General features: G+C 48.6%; 1 protein-coding gene across 6 annotated transcripts in view; it reads right to left on the bottom strand.

Annotated features, from left to right (window-relative positions):
• LOC146808610 (NACHT, LRR and PYD domains-containing protein 3-like) overlaps positions 1-21,062 on the bottom strand; it is a 567,098-nt gene that overhangs the window by 347,234 nt on the left and 198,802 nt on the right. For all 6 annotated transcript variants that reach the window (XM_085623640.1, XM_085623643.1, XM_085623639.1 and 3 more), the window contains one exon: positions 18,798-18,836. In XM_085623640.1, the coding sequence (XP_085479766.1) occupies positions 18,798-18,836 (39 nt within the window). The remainder of the gene's footprint in view (positions 1-18,797; positions 18,837-21,062) is intronic.

Genomic DNA, 21,062 nt, shown 5'->3' with positions numbered 1-21,062 from the left:
CAAGCATACGGAGGAGTAAATTTGGCCCCCATCGCGGTACCTTGTAATTGTAGGAAGAACTCACCATTGAAAATGAAGTAATTATTTTGTAGACAGAAGTCCAGCATATCAATGATCATTCTGTTTTTACCTAGTAGATGGACCAAATCTAGTCTGTAGATGTTTCTTGATTGCTGCAAGACCATCATGATGTTTTATAGATGTATATAGACTCACTATGTCTATGGTTGTTAGCAGGAAGTCTGGTTGCCATATTATGTTCTCCAATTTCTGTAAGACATCTTTCGTGTCCCGAATAAATGATGGCAAATTCTTCATGAATGGTTGTTGTTCTGTATCGATGAATGCTCCTAGACTGTAACATATCAAATTGATCCCTGCATTTTTGGTCTGACCTTCGGTGGTATACCCGGTTCATGCACCTTAGGTAATAAGTATAAGGTGGGTATCACTGGATTTTCAATGAGGAGAAATTTGTTCTCTTCCACTGATAGAAGGCCGAGTTCAAACCATGAGTTGATCAGGATGTCTAATTTGATCTGTATTTCCTTAGTTGGATTATGGTTCAGTTTTTTGTAGCATGTCCTAGTTGTCGTGTTGCCTCTGAGATGTAATCTGTGGTGTTTAGTAAGACAACATTCCCACCCTTGTCTGCCTCTTTTATTGTGATTTCAGAATTATTTTTCAAAGATGTTATCGATTGTCGCTCTCTCTTAGTAATATTCGATGGTAAGTACTTTCTTTTTTTCAAATATTTTGAATGTTTCTTATCTAAGTCAATGCTCACCTCTGAGAAGAAAATATCAATAGAATTCCCAGGTGGTAGGGCCGGTGTAATTTTGTACTTTGTTACTACAGGGATTTTTTTATGATGGAAAATGTCAATGCCTAACTCAGTGGCAGTTATGGACAAGTCATCCAGTGCCTCTGTGTCCTCTTCTGTAGTAAGATTGGAGAGGAGATGAATCGTCTCAAAATCCCGCACTGAAAAATCACTTGTTTGTAATTGGGTGCTGCTTATGTTCCTCTGTGGAAATTTGTCATTGAAAAATGAGTGTAATTTTAGTCTTCTTGTGAATTTGAACAAATCCACTTTAGTCTGTACTAGATCCCAATTTGAAGTGGGGCAGAATGACAGGCCCTTGTTCAAAATTCGATGGTCATGTTCCTGTAGTGTAACGTTAGATAAGTTGGTTTTAAGATTTTCATGTTTCTCATATATTTGATGGTCGTCTCATTTATTATTTCATTTTTCCTGGTTGTCCCTTGGTTTGTTCTTTGCTTCTGGCTCTTGTAGTGACTCACATAGTATTTTGTTTTTGGGGTTCGATATTTGGAGGTCTTAATCTGTTGTCTTGGGTATTGCCCAAGCGGTGTCTTCTTACTTCCTCGCGAACATTTACTGTATTTCTGACATCTCATATGACTTCTGGGTTGTCAGTTGAATCCACATCCGATGAGGGGATTGTTTCCAGGGAACTGTTGGTTTGTGAAGGGGATGCTCTAGATGCGATATCATATTTTTTGGCAAATGTGTAAACACGGCCCAACGGGTAGTCTATTACATCTCTTCTAAACTTTCTATTTTTTCTCTGGATGATATCCTCTTCATAGCTATCCAGTATCTGATTGAGAATCTCATAGTTTTTCGTAGTGATTTCTCCCCATTTTGCATCTTCATTTTTTTGTGTTAGAGAGTCAACCTCTGTTTTGTGTTTGATAAATTCCTATTCTATTAATTGCCTTATCATGTTGTTTGATGCAGTTCTTAGATTTTCCTCCCAGAGTTGTCATTTTTCAGGGGCAGTGGTGTCTATAGGAGGAAAAATTAATATACGTAGTCCTCTCGGAATAGGGTCATGCTCCAGATATTTTTTGAGAGACCCACCATTTCGCCGTTTCTTTTTTAATTGCCTTTTCCAAAGATTGAAAGGTACTTTTCGCTGAGTGTGGATTCATGGTGATGGTCTGTCTGGAAGTGCCAGCACCTGTTGGATCAAACATCTCATTCAAGCGTGTGTTTCTGCGATCCCTGCGGTTTGCATAGCTTGCCATTGTGTCGTCTGCTCGGCTGTTTGAGAAAAACAAACTGTCAATGTATTTGATTACCATCAAAAAGAGTGGATTGTTTTGATCACATTCCTTTGCTCGGCATAAATAAAGGTTCATATTGAGAAACATTTCCAGGCATCTTGCAATTACTACAAGGACTATTACAAATCTGGAGGAGGAGTCTGTCTCACACTAGAGCAATATGTAAATAATGTGGTAACAGAGGTTCAATACCTCGAGGAAAGCCTCCTCATTATCTGAATGAAGGCATTCGGACTCAGGCTGGGACCTTTTTGAACCTTCTCTTGTAAACTCTACTTGAAACATTAGGTCACAATCACCTGGGACGCCAAAGATTTTTTTACCAAAAACGTTTACAGAAAAAAACAGAAGATCGAGATATCAGATCAAGAATACAAACAAAAAAAAACGATTTACTCAATCCCCACAATCTTCAGCCCTGATATTTTAATTGTGTCGCTTTTTTGCTTTCAGGGAGCCACTGCCTGAACATACTAGTTAATTGGGGGACGGGCCAAGTTGCCTTTATGTGCAAAGCAAAGTGCTGAGCAAAGTCTTGGAAAAAAGTGTCAACCAACAACTGATGACCTTTTTTGAGAATTCCGATCTCCTCCACACCCGGAAATCAGGTTTTAGGCCCAAACATTCCACAGAATCAGCACTTGAAATCTCAGAAAATATTAAAATGACCGTAGACTCAGCGAATAGTGTGTTGCTGATTCTACTGGACCTATCCGCTGCATTTGATACCATCTCCCACGCCATTCCAATGCAGCAGATTTAGAACATCGGATTCTCGCACACTGCCCTTGCTTGGCAAAACATTTTTCTGACCAACAGAAGGCAAGTGGTCACCCTTGGACAATTTCTGTCACCAGAAAGAAAAGTCACTTTGGGAGTACCACATGGATCTTTGTTGAGCCCAGCTCTTTTTAATATTATTATGACTCCCGTGGTCTCTTAAATTTCTTCATATGGGATTGTTACTCCATCCTATGCAGACGATACCCAACTGATCCTGTCTTTGGACAAAAACCTATTCAAGTCAGAAACCAATTTTCAGAACTGCTTGACTGACACCATTCAGTGGATGCAAGATAACCATCTCAAATGCAATTCTTTTAAGACGGAAATACTCCTTGTTAGACCTGGCACCTTGGCGTGGGTCTCCCTTTCATTTTTCGCTGTTGCCGCATATGTTTTTGCTGGTGTTAGTTGCTCAGGGCACTGTGCCACAGCTGTCCAGTGCCACAGTGCAAGTGCTCCATATTGTAAATTAATGTGTAATTTGTGATTCCATGATTGGTTGGTTTGGTTTACCTGTCAGACCCTAGTACAGTGCACCAGGAGTGCCCAGGGCTTGTAATCCAAATGCTGCTGGTGGGCTTTCATCACTGGTTGTGCCACCCACAGAAGCAGCCTGTAAACATGTGTCTAAGGTCTGCCATTGCAGAACCTGCGTGCAGTCTGGTACTGTCATGCTGACTGGGCAAGTGCACCCATTGCCAGTCCCTAAACCTTCCCTTTTCTTCATATCAGACACCCCTATGCTAGGCCCAAGGGCAGGGTGCATTGTAAGGATAAGGTAGGACATGCCCTGGTGTGTGTGGCATGTTCTAATAGTGAATTACAGTAATTTTCGTTTTTCACTTGCAAGGCTACCTGTTCTCCATAGGCCAGAATGGGCAGTTTGATTATTACATCTTATAATCATTACTGACTCAGGGAACATGGTAGAAATTCGAATTTAGTATGCCTGAACTCAGGATGATAAAATTCATCTTTTAATGAAGTTGGTTTTAACATTCTGTGTTTGAAAATGCCACTTTTAGAAAGTAGGCATTTTCTTGTCTAACCATTCAAACCTGCCTCTGCTAGGCTGTGTATTCCTTTGTCTGGATTTTGAGTGACAGGGCTGGGGAATTCCAGGAGACAGGGTGAGGTGCCCCAGTGGTGAATAGAGAGATCTGCATCTAGATGGGTGGGAGGAGTTGCACCTGGCACCTGAATAGGGCTGTGCCTGCCTTCCACAATGCTGGCTTCACCTCCTGGGGAGCGGCTGATGTCTCTGCCCTGCACAGTGAATGAAGAGAAGGAATCCTGTCAACAAAGTGCTCCAGGGCTGTACTTGCCTTCCACAATGCTGGCTCCACCTCCTGTGGGGCGTCTAATGTTTCTGCCCTACACTCTGAAAGGAAAGGAGAAGTCTGGTAAACAGAGTGCTCAGGAACTGGTTTGGACTGGGCAAAGGCCCCTCTGCCTTCAGAGGACAAAGGATTTTTGGGAATAAATATTGGGACGCTGATCCCAAGAAATTGGATCACTTTGGGAAAACAAGAAGAACTTCTGCTGAGGGAGGAACCAGAAGAAGCTGAGGAGGAAACTATCCCTGAACCTGGGGGATAGGCCTGCAGTGGTTGCCTTACTGCCAAAGAGAGGAGAAAAGGAACTGTGTATGTACTTTTGCTCAACTTGTGAAGGATCTCCAAGGGCTTGGAAAAGAGCTTGCCTCCTGCTGAAGTCTCAGGAACAACAGACTTCACCCCCAGCTCCCCAAAGTTCTTTGGAAGTGCCTGCTGCTGTTGTTGGGCCTTCTGAGGGACTGCGTGTCGCAAGGAGCTGGAAGCGCGACTCAAGAAGGAGAAGCGTGCCGCCGACGGAGCTGTTGCAAATTCTGTAAACAGAAAGGACACTGGACTTCTGACTGTAACAAGTCCAAAGACCAAACCACTACCACTCCTGCCCCTAAGGCAACTGTTCCCCCTAGTACAGCTACTGGTGGAGGTGGTAATCAGAATAAGGGTGTAGCAGGGTTGACCCTGGGTTCTGAAGTGGACTCTGGCCTAGTCAGAGTATCCACTCAGGCATTGCTGATTTGTGATGGAGACATTGATATGTCCTTCCTAGTGAGCCCCAGTAATCTGGGCAGATACAAACAGCAGCCTGTAATAAATGGCAAACAGGCTTTGGCATTCAGGGACACAGATGCTAGTGTCAACATGGTGGCAGAGGATCTTGTGGACGCTGGGCAGATCATCCTGGGTGAAATGTACCAGGTTACCAATGCAAGCAATGTCTGGACCAACCATAGTCTGGTAGTTGTGAATTTCTCCTGGGGAGGGGTAACTGGCCTCAAGAAGGTAGTAGTCAGTGCAGACCTCCCTGTTGAATGTCTATTGGACAATGATCTAGAGACTTCAGCCTGGTCTTAAGAAGAGTATGGGCTCATGCTGAGATGTTGGGCATACCTGCAGAGGTATTTGCTGTGACCAGGTGACAGGCCAAAATGCATAAAGCTGAACCAGCTCTGGATCCTGAAACTATGGACCAGATGCTAACCAAGAAGAGGAGCAGTAGGGTTAAGGCAGGGCCTTCCCCTTTGCCTCAGATCACAGGTTCACCTCTTGAGGGAGGTGAAGTATATCCTGAAGAAGGAACTGCCCCAGAGGGACTTGAGCCTGATCAGGTTGAGTTCTTGGGGGCAGGGGGACCTTGTAGGGAAGATCTGAGCAAAGAGCAACAATGCTGCCCCTCTCTTGAAACCCTCAGACAGCAGGCTGCTGCTGAGGCTGCTGGGAGTGCTAGTGGGTCCCATAAAGTTTATTGGGATGAGGCTAGAGATCCAACCCCTGGAGCCACCAGGAGGTTGGTAATATCTCAGAAGTTTAGGGGGTTCCTCTTGACCCTAGCACATGACATGCCTTTAGCAGGACACTTGGGCCAAAACAAGACCTGGGACAGGTTTGTTCCACATTTGTATTGGCCACATATGTCAGAGGACGCAAAGGAGTTGTGTCGCTCCTGTGTCAGTTGCCAAGCCTGTGGCAAGTCAGGTGGCACAACAAAGGCCTCCCCTGATACCACTACCTGTGGTGGGGGTTTATCCTGGTGGTAGTGGATCATGCCACCAGGTACCCAGAAGCAATTCCCCTGAGGACCACCACAGCCCCTGTGGTGGCAAGAGCCTTCATTGGAGTTTTCTCCAGTGTGGGTTTCCCTAAGGAGGTTATATCTGACAGAGGTACCAACTTCATGCCAGGGTATCTAAAAGCAATGTGGAAGGAGTGTGGTGTAAACTATGAATTCACTACTCCCTATCACCCACAATGCAATGAGTTAGGTGAATGTTTCAACAAAACCTTAAAGGGAATGATTAAAGGCCTCCCAGAAAAGCTTAGGCGAAAAGGGGACCTTTTACTTCCCTGCCCTCTGTTTGCATACAGAGAGGTTCCACAGAAAGGGGTTGGCTACAGCCCTTTTGAACTTCTGTTTGGGCATCCTGTAAGAGGTCCATTATGTTTGGTGAAGGAGGGCTGGGAGTTACCTCTCAAACCTCCCAAACAGGATGTGATGGACTATGTACTTGGTCTCCGCTCCAGGATGGCTGAATACATGAAGAAGGCAACTAAAAACCTGGAGGCCAGCCAAGAACTACATAAAACTTGGCATGACCAAAAGGCTGTGCTGACTGTAAACCAGCCGGGACAGAAAGTGTGGGTGTTGGAGCCTGTGTCCCCAGCAGCTCTCCAAGACAAATGGAGTGGCCCCCATAAAATTGTTGAGCAAAAAGGAGAAGTCACCTACTTGGTGAATCTTGGAGCTCCCAGGATCCCCCTTAGGGTGCTCCATGTCAACAGATTGAAACCATATGTTGACAGGGCTGACATGGGCTTGCTCAATGCAACTGATGAGGAACAGGAGGAGGAGAGTGACCCTCTCCCTGACCTGCTCTCACAGAACCCTGATGATGGGTCAGTAGATGGTGTTGCTTTGTCAAGCAGCCTCACTGATCATCAGCAAACTGAATGCAGACAAGTTCTGCAACAGTTTAGACATATGTTTAGCCTGACCCCTAGTCAGACTTCCTGGTGCACCCATGAGGTGGACACTGGAGACAGTCTGCCTGTCAAGAGTAAAATCGACAGGCAACCTGACCATGTCAGGGACTGTATCAGGACTAAAGTCCAGAAAATGTTGAAGTTAGGTGTAATTGAGCCTTCAGATAGCCCTTGGGCTAGTCCAGTAGTCCTAGTGCCCAAACCTCATACCCAGGGTGGTAAGAAAGAAATAAGGTTTTGTGTAGACTACAGAGGCCTCAATGCAGTCACCATGACTGATGCCTATCCCATACCCAGGGCAGATGAGATAATTGATACTTTGGCCTCAGCCAAGTATCTTAGTACATTTGACCTAACAGCTGGCTACTGGCAAAACAAGTTAGCTGAGGATGCCAAGGCCAAAACAGCATTTTCAACCCCTGGTGGGCACTATCACTTTGTGGTGATGCCCTTTGGTTTGAAAAATGCACCTGCTACTTTTCAGAGGTTGGTTAACAAAGTTCTGACAGGTATGGAAACTTATATCTTGATGATATTGCTGTCTTTAGTTCCACCTGGCAGGATCACCTGGTCCACCTCCGGAATGTACTGGAGGCCCTGCAAAAAGCAGGCCTCACTATCAAGGCCACTAAGTGCCAGATAGAGCAGAGTCAGGTTGTGTACCTGGGCCACCTTGTAGGTGGAGGCCAGGTTCAGCCTTTACAGAGCAAAATCCAAACCATAATGGAATGGGTAGCTCCAACCACCCAGACACAGGTGGGAGCCTTTTTGGGCCTGACTGGATACTATAGGAGGTTTGCTAAGGGATATGGATATATAGTGACCCCCTTAAATGATCTTACCTCAAAGAAAATGCCAAAAAAGGTTCAGTGGACAGCTATCTGTCAAACGGTATTTGAAGACCTAAAGCAGGCCATGTGCACTGCCCTCATCTTACAGAGTCCAGACTACACCAAAAAGTTCATTGTCCAAACAGATGCTTCTGAGCTGGGTGTGGGAGCTGTACTGTCTCAACTGAATGATGAAGGTCAAGACCAGCCAGTAGCTTTTCTGAGCAGAAGGCTGACCCCTAGAGAGAAACGTTGGTCAGCTATAGAGAGGGAGGTCTTTGCTGTGGTGTGGGACCTGAAGAAGCTGAGGCCATAATAGTTTGGCACTCACTTCATAGTTCAGACTGACCACAAGCCCCTACTATCACTCAAACATATGAAAGGTGAAAACCCAAAACTTTTAAGGTGGTCCATTTCCCTACAGGGGATGCACTATACAGTGGAACATAGACTTGGGACCCAACAAGCCAATGCAGATGGACTCTCAAGGTATTTCCACTTAGAACACAAAGACTCAACTGGTCAAGGTTAGTTTAGTGTCCCTGCGTTTGGGGGGGTTGTGTAGGAGAGTAGTATCTGCACTTATGTTGCCCCCACTTTTTTCTGATGTATACACTAGTTTCTGGCTATAGTCTGGCTGGGACACTGCTAAGCAGGGCCCCAGCCTCTCTGTTCTCTCTAAACAACTTGGAGTGCATATTAGATGCAGTAGTGATTGGATACTGTGGTACCTTATGAGCTCCTAGTATATGGTACTGGTGTGGGAGTATGATCCCGCCCTTCTAGAGGGATAGACATGTACTTACTGTGGAAAAGCGGTAGAATCCTGAAAGAGCCCTGGCATCACAAAATGGATGCCACCAGCACAGACTTTGGGCTGCCCTCCTGCTGCTGACCGAAACTCGCAGTGGAGGAGGCCCAACAATAGGCATCCTGTCACAGAGAGGTGTAACCACCTTTCAGACAGGATTTAGTGTATTGGGGCTGGGTGGGTGCACTCCTAGAGTGCTTTGAAGTCCTGCACTGTGGAGCAGTAGGCTCCTCTGTGCATATGCCAGCTCAAACCGGTTCAGGGGCTAGCAGCCCCTGCTCTGGCACGAAACTGGACAAAGGGAAGTGGGTGTAACCACCCACTCCCCTGACCCTCCCATAGGAGTGGTCATAGAGCTAGTCCCTCCCTTTCTTTTAGTATAAGATAGGGAACCCTTGCCATTGCAAACTAGATTACCCTGGATGATGCTCTGAAGAAGAATCCTGGACTTTCGATGTTCCACTACCTTTGGAAGACTGAAGAATCTCCCTTGGAGTCAAGGAGTGACTCCCCGGCTTGGCAGGCACCAAAACTTTGCATCAACGGTCGCAAACTTTCCCGCTCCCGCTGGAGTCCAAAGTCCCTGCAGCCCCAGAAGTAGATTTCCTGACTTATTGACGGCCATTGTGAGTCCCCAGCAAAGCTGAGGTAAGTGGACCCCACGAGTGATGAGGAACAGCAATACCTGGGTACCGTGCACTATTGTTGAGTGCAATCCCTTCACGACGTTCTACGAACTTGTGCATTGGACCACTTGTGGTCCAAGTCTCCAGCAGAGTTTCTACCGAAAATCAGAGGCCTACCTTGTCCCGAGTGACCGTGGGCTCCTGTGAAGTGAATCCTCCAGAGGCGTCTTCCCGATCCCTTGCCGGTTGGCTTGTGGGTCCCCTGAAGACTTTTTTTATCAAACCAGAGGGCTCCCCGGGTTGCTCGGCCTGCCCTGACTTACCCTCGCTGGGTGAGTCCCTCAGACTTTTCTGGTCTGCACCGCTGACTTTCTTCACTTTCCACGAGACTTGCTGTTGCCAAGGCTTGTTGGCTCCAATCTGGTTGCCGACACCTCAGTAAGCTGCAGACTTTGTGGGATACTTTGAATCCAGCTCCTGGTTGTCGTCGATGCCTCCTGGACCTCGTGGCTGAAGAGTCAAGATACCCGTGATCACCTGAAATCACCGACGACTGTGGGCATCCATCTTCCTTGCCCCGGGTCACTGGCAAGTGACTTAGACCACTGTCTCCTCTGCTTTCAGGTCTTCTTTCTTCAGAATCCTGCCTTGGATTCCACCGGACACTTCTCCTGTCTTCACAATCAGCAAATCTTCTTTGGCTCCCATTGAAAACGACGTCGCGACCCGACACCAAAAGACACCTATTCACCCGGCTTCCCTGGGTGAGGTAACTCGTGCACTCTGGTGCTCCTGTGTGTGTTGGCTCTAGAACTACTTACCCTGTAAGTGACTTGCTTATAGACTCTCCCGAAGTATCCTAAAACTTTAAAATTCCAACCGCGACTTGCTCCATTGAAGTCTATTGGGATCCGCGGCTGTGTTCTCACACTGCATGCGTCTCCCGTGGGTCCTTTACTTACCTGCCTTGGGTGGATTAGTGAGGCCCCAGCGCTTCTGAAGGCCCTAGGCGTTCTCCCTTCTCAAGTTGTTCTTCTTATACCTCTTTTTTAGTATATGGTCTGGTACGCCCCTAGGGCCCCCGCCATATAAGTGCTTAATTTGTTGTGAAACGTTGATTTGTGCATATGTTCCTGACTTCTAATCTCATAAAGAGATTAGTAGAGTGTGTCTAGTAATAAATACATATATATTTGATATATATAACTGTGTGGTGTCCTTTCATTTGGTAATTCAAGAGATTATAAGGTAAAACAAGCTGCTTTACATTCCTCTGAGACTTAGCCTGAAGGCTGCTCTCCACAGCTACCACTAGGATAGCTTTCTTTAAAAGGTTCTCTTAAACCTATCTACCATAAGAGTTGAATTGTACTGGTGCAAGGTGGCCACTATAACTGGTGACCAGTATATGCCAGGCCAACTGCTCACACTGCCTCATTTGCTCTTCCTCATCTTCAAAGGGTCTGCGAGCTTTCTCCTCAATGCAATAAAGTCTTCCCTAACACCCTCCCAAGAACTGCAGTTTATGGGGGCCGATTCAACTCCGAGCTGGGGAGGGTTTTACTGATTCCCGTTCACCAGCAGGAACTTAGGCTGCGTGTCCAGCAGCTCTCAGTCTGCAGGGGACCCCGGCTCAGGAGTGGGTGAGGGTACAAGGAGGCATGGCGGCTTCCCTGTGCCTGGTGCATTGGTCTCACCTACACTTGTTCCATCCGGTGTACTACCTTCTGTCGAGATGGAGTCCGAAGTCACAGGACTACGACTGTCTGTTCCAGTTTCTCCAGCGATTGTTCAGAAGTTCGTGGTGGCTAATCCCTTCCAATCTGGCAGTCGGAGTCCTCTATCTCCCCCTCTACCTGTGACCATCACTACAGAGCCGAGCAGTCTGGGCTGGGGGCTCTCCCATGGGGAATCTAACGTGCAGGGACTTTGGACAGCATTGGAGGGGGAGAACTCTTCGAAGTGACTCGAGCTGGCGGCTGTGCTCAGAGCCCTTTGTCCTTTGCCCCGCTGAATGTCGAGCGGTGCAGATAGGAACAGACATCCCCGTCACGAGGTCTTACATCAGTCACCTTGGGGTACCCGGGCTCCTCCGTTGACTGTCCTGGCAGCGCAGATCGGGTTAAGGCAGAAGCGAACCTTCTCTCCCTGATAACGATTAATCTTCAGGGGAGGGAGAATGTGCATGCGGATCCCTTGAGCTGGACTTTTCCCTCTTCTCTACCCCAGGCCCTGTCACCTCAGATATTCAGGAGACAGCAGTTCGCTTCAGACCCCCAGGGCAGGACGTGTTTGTCTCTCCGCAGGGTGCACCGCTGCCTCTGGTTTGTTCCTTCTTTCACGTCAGGAGGCCTGGGGGTGGACGCAATGAGTTTCAGATGGCCCAGGGTCTCCTCTATGCCTTCCCTCCAAAGCTCTATCCAAGATCCGAGGGGAGGGGGCGGAGGTCCTTCTGGTGGTCCTGCACTACAGAGCGCAGCCTTGGTTCCTGTTGCATCAACCGGTTCAGTCCCCTTGGAGTTTTCTGATTGTTCCATCGCCTCTGACGTTTCCTGAATTTCCTGACTCCTCCCTTCGCCGTCTTTCTCTGGGGGTTTAGAAATGGAAAGGCCGAGACTGGACTCTGTTCTTCAGACATTGCAGCCTCAGTTCTAGCACCGGAAGGTCGCTCAAGGTCTGTGAGAGACTTTGCTCTCATTGTATGAAGTGATCTGCTGATAATGGCTCCATCCCTGTGCCCTGTGAGGGCGTAAGGTACTCGGAATGCAAAGAGAGGGATTTTTATGAGGCTTAGCTGTGACCACTCTGAGGGGTCAGTGGGCAGCAATCAAGGCTGTTCGAGGGCCTTCCTTGGCCCTTTAGCTGGTTTTTGAAGAGTTTTCATCTCAGAAGGCCTGTGGCTCATTCTCAGTTCCTTCCTGGGATCTCCCATTGGTGTTCTCTGCTTTACAGGAATCTTGCTTCGAGCCCCTTCCCTCAGTATCCTTTCGATGTTTCACTCTGAAAGGTTTCTTTCTTGGCGCCATTACTTGAGGTCGTAGATTGGGGGAAACTAGGGCTCCTCTTTGCCATGGCCTTATTTACGGTTCTTTCTCGATGAGGTTGTGCTGAGACCTAACCCTACCTTTCTCCCTAAGGTTTCTTCCTCTTTTCATCTGTCTCAGGACTTACTTTTCCCATCTATCTTTCTTTCCTACCAGTCTCAGAGAAAGAGATTTCTTTGCATTCCTTGGATCTGGTTAGGGATCCTACGATCAATTTGCAAAGCACGGCCTCATTTCTGAAAGAGGATTCTTTGGTTCTCACTCTTGGGATGGGGTCTGAGGGTCATAAACGCAATGTTTCCAGGCTTAGCAGCTGGATTAAAACAGCGACTGCTTTGGCTTACCAATGGGCGGGTCTCTCCCTTCCTTCTCAGGCTCAGGGACGTTCCACTAGGGTGGTCTCTTCCTCATGAGCAGCTTTTAAGGGGGCTTCGCTCAAAGATATTAGCACAGCAGCCGCTTGATCTGACCATCATACCTTCATTTCCCCTTACAAATTATGATTGGGTGAAGTTTACTCCACTTCCTTGGGTTCAGCTGTGCTTTCGGCACTGGATGTTTATTTGTGTGATTCTGATATGGGTGTTTGGAATAAACACAGTGGGCCTGAGTCACAAACGTAAACTTTCACCTACATAAAAAGATGGGTCTTTTTATGTGCGGAGAGTCCACACATGTAAAGGTACTACTTGTAAAACCATTGTGCAGAGCAAACAATTGTAAACTTACATGTAAGTGGAAGTTTATCTTTGTGAGCCAGTGTCGCATTGTTTCTGTCTCTCTCAGTGTTTTCATTAGGGCTTGGGTGTACGCTCATGACGTAAGGACTGTGGCGAGGAAGACGGGCGAGGTAGGTAATGACTTCATTACTCCGAGTCAGAGCCTTCTTTGCCCACAGTCCTGCATTATCTCCCTTCTTCCTTGAGGGTGGGGGAACAATGGTGGTAGTACTTACGCTTGGTAATGCAGGAAGTGCTCTGCTTGGCTGCACCTATGGGGCAAGTTTGGTGTGTTCATTGTAGTAGTAGGTTCTTGTATTTTTAAGGGTGAACGCTGTGCAAGAGTCATGAGGTGCACACAACTTAAGGACTGTGGCGAGGAAGACAATGACTCGGAGTAATGAAGATTACTGGTAAGTAACAGAGACAACGCGCCCCTCGATACCGTGAATCGGACCTCATTCGGCAGCCTTTACATCACCTCCTCAACCGTTCCTCCTTCCATCCCTACCAAGCACCTCTTTCTCAAACTTTCTTTTTTATAAATAACCGCCGACATCTTTATCAGGGGGACGCACTTACCAGTGCATTTCTTTTCTAACTAGAGTGCGGCTGTGGGACTGATTGTGGGCCTTTGAGAAAGCATTTATGTTAATCACACCGCCCATCATGGGCTGCATGTAACATAAATACTTTCAAAAGGCCCACAATCAGCCCAACAACTGCGCTCTCTTTAGAAAAGAAATGCAGCAAGTGCAGGGGCGTTTTAAAACCAGCGGCACAAACGCTCTCCCAGAAGGGGCACTTCACACACTGCACTGCGCGCTCGGGGGAACAGAGGTGTGCGCGCACTTGCATCTTACAGGGAACAGTGCTTACCACTCATCCTGATTTAACAAGCCTCTATAAAGACTCCTAGATGAAAAAGAGGGAGCGGGGAGGGAATGTAAGTAATGGGATGAGGAATAAGAAATCTGAGTAATGAAGATTACCAGTAAGTAATCCAGGCATGACCTTCCCATCCGTTCCTTGTCCCATTCCTTACTAATTGCAGGAATACCGAAGCAAAATAGATAAGAGTTGAGGGAATTCATGCAACAACATTTTTAATAAGTGAAAACATGCATGAATCTGCCAAACCACGGAATATCAGCTCTATATAGCTTTAGATGTAAGGTTTAGCTGCCGCTCCTAATTGCAATGCTGACCCCTGAGCCAAGCTCTGTGTGTAATGATCAACAACAGTGGAATGAGAGGCCAGGCTGCTGCAGCACAAACATCAGAGAAGGGAGCCCCAGCCCACTCTGCCCAAGAGGAGCCATCCCTGTGGTGGAAGATCCCTGAACAGAACTAAGCGGCTCAACATGAGCTCCGACCCTCAGTCTAGGTTCACTCTCTCTCCGCAGCTCCGCTGTGCCGTCTCTTGACTCCTTGGGAGGTCCGAGGCTGCAGTCCGCTCCTGCGCCTGCTGCCCACTCCAACTGGGACCAGACTACCTGCAACGACCGTAACTTTTCACAGCAGTTTTTTTCTTAATTTTTCCCTGTTGTGCCACTGTTATGGTGCCCATCTGTGTCTTGCTCTAATTCCACCACTGTTTTTATTTTCTCTTGCCTGCCTGTTCATTTTGCCCCTGCTGCCCCTGCGGCCCCTCCCGCCCTCCTGAATCCCCCAAGGAATTCCCCTCAGAATTCGCCCGCTCTCGCCTCCCAGCCTCTTCTCCCTTCCACCTCCCCTCCTTAATGGCAGCCACTGCACAGTCGGGCAGCGGATGCGCGCAGCAGGTGCGTTGCCGGCACGCCAAAGGCGTGCAAAGGCAAGCCCATCTGCGCCCGTCCGCAACCCGACTGCAGCCAGTGCCAGGAGCCCTGGACCTCCCACTCCCCATCACTACGACACCACCACCCTCCTCGCACTCAACTCAGGAAGAATGATAGAATGCCAACAGGTGTTGCTGAACATGACCCACGGCCAGTTCTCCTGCCTTCACTGCCGCCAGACCCTCACCGCCACCCCGGCCTCCAACACCGCCGACCCCAGGTCTGGCGACACCCTAAAATGCATTCTCCTCAACGTACGCTCTGTACACAACCACGGAAATCTGGAACCAACTTGACTGTTTCTCGCCCGACATTGCCTTCTTCACAGAGACCTGGACCAACGCACCCTTCACCCCAACATCAGCACCGCCATCCCAGACAGCTACAAGATGCAGAGGAAAGACCACCCCAACCACCCAGGAGGGGGCCTCACCATCGCCCACAAGAGCACCCTCCTCCTCACCACCTCCAGCAAAACCTTCCCCTGTGCCGAACACCTGCACTTCCAGATCCAGACAACCCCCAAAGCCACATTCCGAGGAACCCTCGTCTACAGACCCCTCGGCCCCCGAACACCCTTCACCACCACCATCATCGACTTCATCGCACCCCACGCCATCGCCTCAACAAACTACATACTCATTGGAGACCTGAACTTCCACCTCAACAACCCCAGCGACCCCAACTCCACTATCCTTCGTGACAACCTCGCCAGCATTGGACTTAAACATCTCGTCAACACACCGAACCACATAGCAGGACATACCCTCAACCCCATCTTTGCGGCAGCAAACAGCGTCCAATTCAGCCACACAACGCAGCCGCCATGGACCGACCCCCACTGCGTACGCTTCACAAACCCAAGGCACCCAAACCAGCCCCACGCCCACCACGAAGGAACTGGAGCAAGGTTACCGATGAGCAACTTAACGCCACCCTCACCTGAGACAACCACACCTGGGCACCCGACGCAAACGACACAGCCAGAGAACTCCACACCTGGCTCTCCAACTGCGCAGACGAGCTTGCCCCGCTACGCAACCCTGACAGACAACGCTCCAGGAAAGCCGCCTGGTTCACCACCGCTGTCCAAGAAGCTAGACACACCTGCAGATGCCTGAAGAACTGGAGAAACACCAAAGCAACCGAAAACCACACCACCTACAAGGACGCCATGACGGACTACCACAACCAGATCAGAGCCACCAAGAGGTACTTCATCCACATCAAAATCCTGGCCAACTCCACCAACTTTTCAGTGTCAATCAAGAATTCACCAACGCACGCAGCGAAGCCACAGACATCACCCCATTCCAAGACCTCTATGACAAGTTTGGAACCTATTTCCACCTCAAGATCAAAAACCTCTATGACAACTTTACCGACCATCCACCAGGTGCCACAGACGGCCCCCCCAGAAACACCAGCCAGCCAACCATCTTCAACTGGACACCGATCAGGGTCGAAGACACCGCCGCAACCATGAAAAGCATCCACTCGGGGGGCCCCCACTGACCCCTGCCCCCACTGACCCCTGCCCCCCTCACATTTACCACAGAGCCGCGGCCTCCATCGCACACGAACTACAATGCACCATCAACACCACCTTCAAAACAGGCACCTTCCCAGATGACTGGAAGCACGAAGAAGTCAGACCCCTGCTCAAAAAGCCCACAGCTGACCCCACCGACCTCAAGAACTATTGGCCCATCTCGCTCCTCCCCTTCGCAGCCAAAGTTGCAGAGAAAACAGTCAACAGGAAACTGACACGATTCATTGAATCCGTTCTCGACTCGTCCCAATCCGGATTCCGAAGCAACCACAGCACAGAGACCGTCCTACTTGCCACCACAGACGACATCCGCACCTTTCTGGACCAGGGCCACTCCGCAGCCCTCATCCTACTTGACCAATCAGTGGCCTTCGACACCGTCTCCCACCGCACACTTGTCGCCAGACTACACGACACAGAAAGACAAGGAACAGCCCTAGACTGGAACCAATCATTCCTCACCAGAAAAAGCCAAAAGATTAGACTCCCACCCTTCCTCTTTGACCCCACGAAAATCATCTGCGGAGTCCCACAGGGTTCATCACTGAGCCACACCCTCTTCAACATCTACATGGCCCCCCTCGCAGCCATCGTCTGATAACACGGCCTCAACATCGTATCCTACGCCGACGACACCCAGCTCATCCACTACCTCACTAAAGACCCCACCACTTCCAAACTAAACTTCCAGAAAGGAATGCAAGACGTCGCAGTCTGGATGACTAACAGCTGCCTGAAGCTCAACGCTGAGAAGACAGAATTCCTCCTCCTCGGTACCACCCCTTCTGCATGGGACAGCACCTGGTGGCCGATAGCCCTTGGAAGCCCACCTACCCCCTCAGACCATGCCAAGAACCTCAGCATCGTACTCAACTCATCACTCACTATGAACCGACAGGTTAACGCCGTCACCTCCAGCTGCTTCAACACCGTCCGTATCCTCCGCAGGACCTTCAAGTGGATCCCCCCTGAGTCAAGGAAGACAGTCACCCATGCATTCATCACCAGCAGAATGGACTATGGAAACGCACCCTACGCCGGCATCAACAAGTCCCCACTCCGCAAACTCCAGACAATACAGAACACCACCGCCAGACTCGTCCTCGGCATCCCTCGACACGAACACATCAGCCAACACCTACGAAGTCTCCACTGGCTCCCCGTGGAGAAAAGAGTCACTTTCAAAATCCTCACTCACGCCTACAAATGCCTACACAACAACAGACCCAAATACCTCAACGACAGAATCAACTTCCACGTACCAAAAGAAACCTTCGATCTTCCACCCTTGCACTGGCTGAAACCCCGTGCATTCACGGAGCCAGAGATGGTGGAAGATCCTTCTCTCACATTGCAGCCAAGACCTGGAACGAGATACCGGCAGACATCAGACGCGTCCCCTCCCTGAACACCTTCAGGAAGACCCTCAAGACCTGGCTTTTCCGATAAACAGATCTGCGGACACCCCCCCTCCCCCTCAGTGTCTTGAGACCCTCACGATTGAGTAGCGCACTTACAATTCCCTGATTGATTGATTGATTGAGCTTTTCTGTATGAAAAAGAGATTACCTCTTTAATCCAACAAGATAACATGGAAAGAGAAGTGTTTCCCTCTGGTGTCCTGGCTCAAATTAACAAGAAGGGAGACATTCATTTTAAATTCAGTCAATCTGGACAAATAAATCTGAATTGCTCTTACCACATCCAAAAGAGATTCAGAGTTAGAGGAAGAAAGAGAAGAAGAAATTCCTGTGTTCTGGGAAAGATGGAATTCACTTTAGCAATAAATTGAGGACCAAGCATTAGAATAATACGGTCCTCAAATATCCTTAGATTGGGGGATAACTGCAATTAGTAAGTAATGGGATTAGGAATAAGGAATCGGAGTAATGAAGATTACTGGTAAGTAATCCAGGCATTCTCCTCATTCTGCCCACTTACCCTGGTTGACTTTCCAATGGCCTGCCTGTTTCTTCTTTGATTCTGCCCTATTTCTCTTAGGCTGACTGCTTTATTCTAGTATATCTTCTTCCGTTTGCTCTCATCCCAGTTGCCCTCTTACCTCCAGTCTTCCCTTCACCCCAGCCCATTTCTGGCCTCTTTCTCTTCAGCCTGCCCACCATAACCTTGCTCCGCCAGTTCTACCCATCTCTCTATCTCTCTCTTGATTTTCCCAGCCTCCTTCCCTCTCATCTTCGCAGTTTTAATTCTTGAATCATGAGGTGGAAGGAGGAGAATTGAGCCCAGACGTTCACATGACCTGGCGGTCACCTGTTGTATAAACAGATGGTGGTAAATAGTGCGAGCGGTGGTTCATTGAGCCGGCAGGTGGGTGAACAGAATCTTCTTTGCCAGGAAATTAAAATGGACAGGCCCCTAACAGGATGGTTTAGGACACTCAATCATTTACAAAAAACGTCAATTCTTTTTCCTGGCTCCTTAGGAATACAAAGGAATTGGAACTTGATAATTTATATATCTTACCTTCCACATGTGATCCATACAATTTGCCTTTATTAGAGTCTGAAAAAAGAAAAGTGAAAATCTGTTGTACAAATTTATCAACATAGTATTTAACATATAGCATACAACAGGCCAATATTTTAGAGGTGAGTCTTGGTAATAGTAATAGGTATTTTCTCAGAATATCTTTGTCCCGAATGCTGTAGACTTTATATGTTTGTATCTTGTATCTTCGCCTCTTGTTAGGTCCTTTTTCAGGCTTCCTTTTCTTCTCTTACTTCTAGGTTTATCTCTTACGTGGGACTGGAGACCCTCAGAAAAGAAACAATGTCAGGAAAGTTTCTCTTCTACGCCTTTCCAATGTAACTCCCTATGCATTACTTTCGCCTTTCTTCTATTCATACAGGGCCCGATTCACAGAACTAATTTAAGACAAAATCCTAAGCTTACTACTATTTAGGTATTCACAGAAGTTAGGAGTCCTAACTTTACTACTCCTAAACTGATAAAAATCCTAATTTTAAGACTTTCGGTATTCACAGAAGGCATTTAAGAGTCCTAAAGTTAGGACTCCTGTTAGAAATGGGATTTTTGGTTGGCTAGGGCTTGCGCCAAAGCCAGGCAGAAACCACCACTCTAGTCAGGGCAAGGAAGTTACACGCCAAAGATAACCCCTGCTCACCCCCTTGGTAGCTTGGCACGAGCAGTCAGGCTTATCCCGGAGGCAATGTGTAAAGCGTTTGCGTGCGCACCCAGCAACAACACCCAAGGCCCACCACAAAGGAAACTCCACACAAGGTATTATATAAAAATAACCTTTGTATTATACCAAAACACATTAGATAAGAACACACACTCTACAATGTGCCAACAGGCACGGGCAGAATTTACAAGGGATTATATGTACAGGGGACAGGGCCACATGGACCACTGTCAGGAATTAGCACTCTTAGAACATAGGACTTAGAACATAGGATATAAAATTATTGTAGCACAAAATAACACATGTAGCACACAACCAGTAACTACTGGTATCCGGTAAGTACCACCTATGCAACCCTAACCACCTTAGGAAAATATTACGCAGGGAATCAGGACCTCACTAGTACCACCTGTACTAGGAAGAAAAACAACCACCTAAGTATCACGATACCTGTAGGGGTCTAAGCACATAAACACATGATGCATAAAATACATTCAGCGGTGTAGAACAAGGCACATGACGCATAAACACACATTCAGAGGTGCAGGAAAGGAAAACACATGATGCATAAAATACATTCAGCGGTGTAAAACAAGGTACATGACGCATAAAAACACATTCAGAGGTGCAGATTAGGAACTATAGCGCAAAACTCACATTAGCCACCACTGTGGCAGTCCCTAGGCCAACTGGCCTGGTAGGGGCTAGGACGCCCTGTGTCCCAATGTCAGGGGGGGGGGGGCTGAACGTGGCAGCTGCCCAATAAGTGCTGGGCAGCTGGGAAGATGCTGGGGCCAACGTTGGAGCCTTCCAGGCTCGGAATACGCAACACTTGTGGCCCCTCAGAGCCCCTCTGGGCTCTACAACAAGAAATGCCCCCCTAGAGCCTTCGTGGCTCAAGAACAATGTGCCCTCAATGTTGGAGTCCCGCTCGGGGGACTCAGGCAGATATGAGGCACTGGCGTGGGAGCCTCGTGGGCTCTGGCACAACTGTGGGCGGGAGGCAACGTTGGAGCGGCCCGCTGCCTTCCGGGGCCGCTCTTAACCGCAAAGGAATGCCCCCGTATATTTGGAGCCTCACTCGGGCTCTCAAACCAATATGCCCCCGCGTTGGAGTGCACTCGCTCCGAGCACAACAAAGGCTGCCCCCACTCACCGGGACTCCGGCGGCGCTTCTTCCTCTTGAGGTGGGGCTCCACTCTTCTGGGAGACCTGCAGGGTTCCCTCCCCACACGGGAGCCCTGCGCGAGGAGCCGCCGCCGCCACCGTCCTTTCTCTCCCGGTCTTCCGGTGCTTCGAACGAGGCCCCGCCCACGTCCCAACCAGGACAGCCTGACTTCCTGTCCAAGCCCGGGCCGCGGCGGTGATTCCAACTTCGGCAACAAGAGGGGTAGGCTCCCTCGGTAGATGCGATATACGGCGGGGTGGGCACCCGCCGTAAGAATAATCAAATAAGCGGGGTGGGCACCCGCAAGCACACCACAATGCGGGGTGGGCACCCGCCAATTAAATAATTAAATAAGCGGGGTGGCTCCCGCTCGATCGGCAAAGACGGGGCAAACGCCGGGTGGGCACCGGCTTTT

This window comes from Triturus cristatus, chromosome 8 (genome assembly GCF_964204655.1).
Source record: "Triturus cristatus chromosome 8, aTriCri1.1, whole genome shotgun sequence".
Lineage (NCBI taxonomy): Eukaryota > Metazoa > Chordata > Amphibia > Caudata > Salamandridae > Triturus > Triturus cristatus.
The sequence above is the reverse complement of the archived record's forward strand: the minus strand, read 5'-3'. Positions and strand labels throughout refer to the sequence as shown.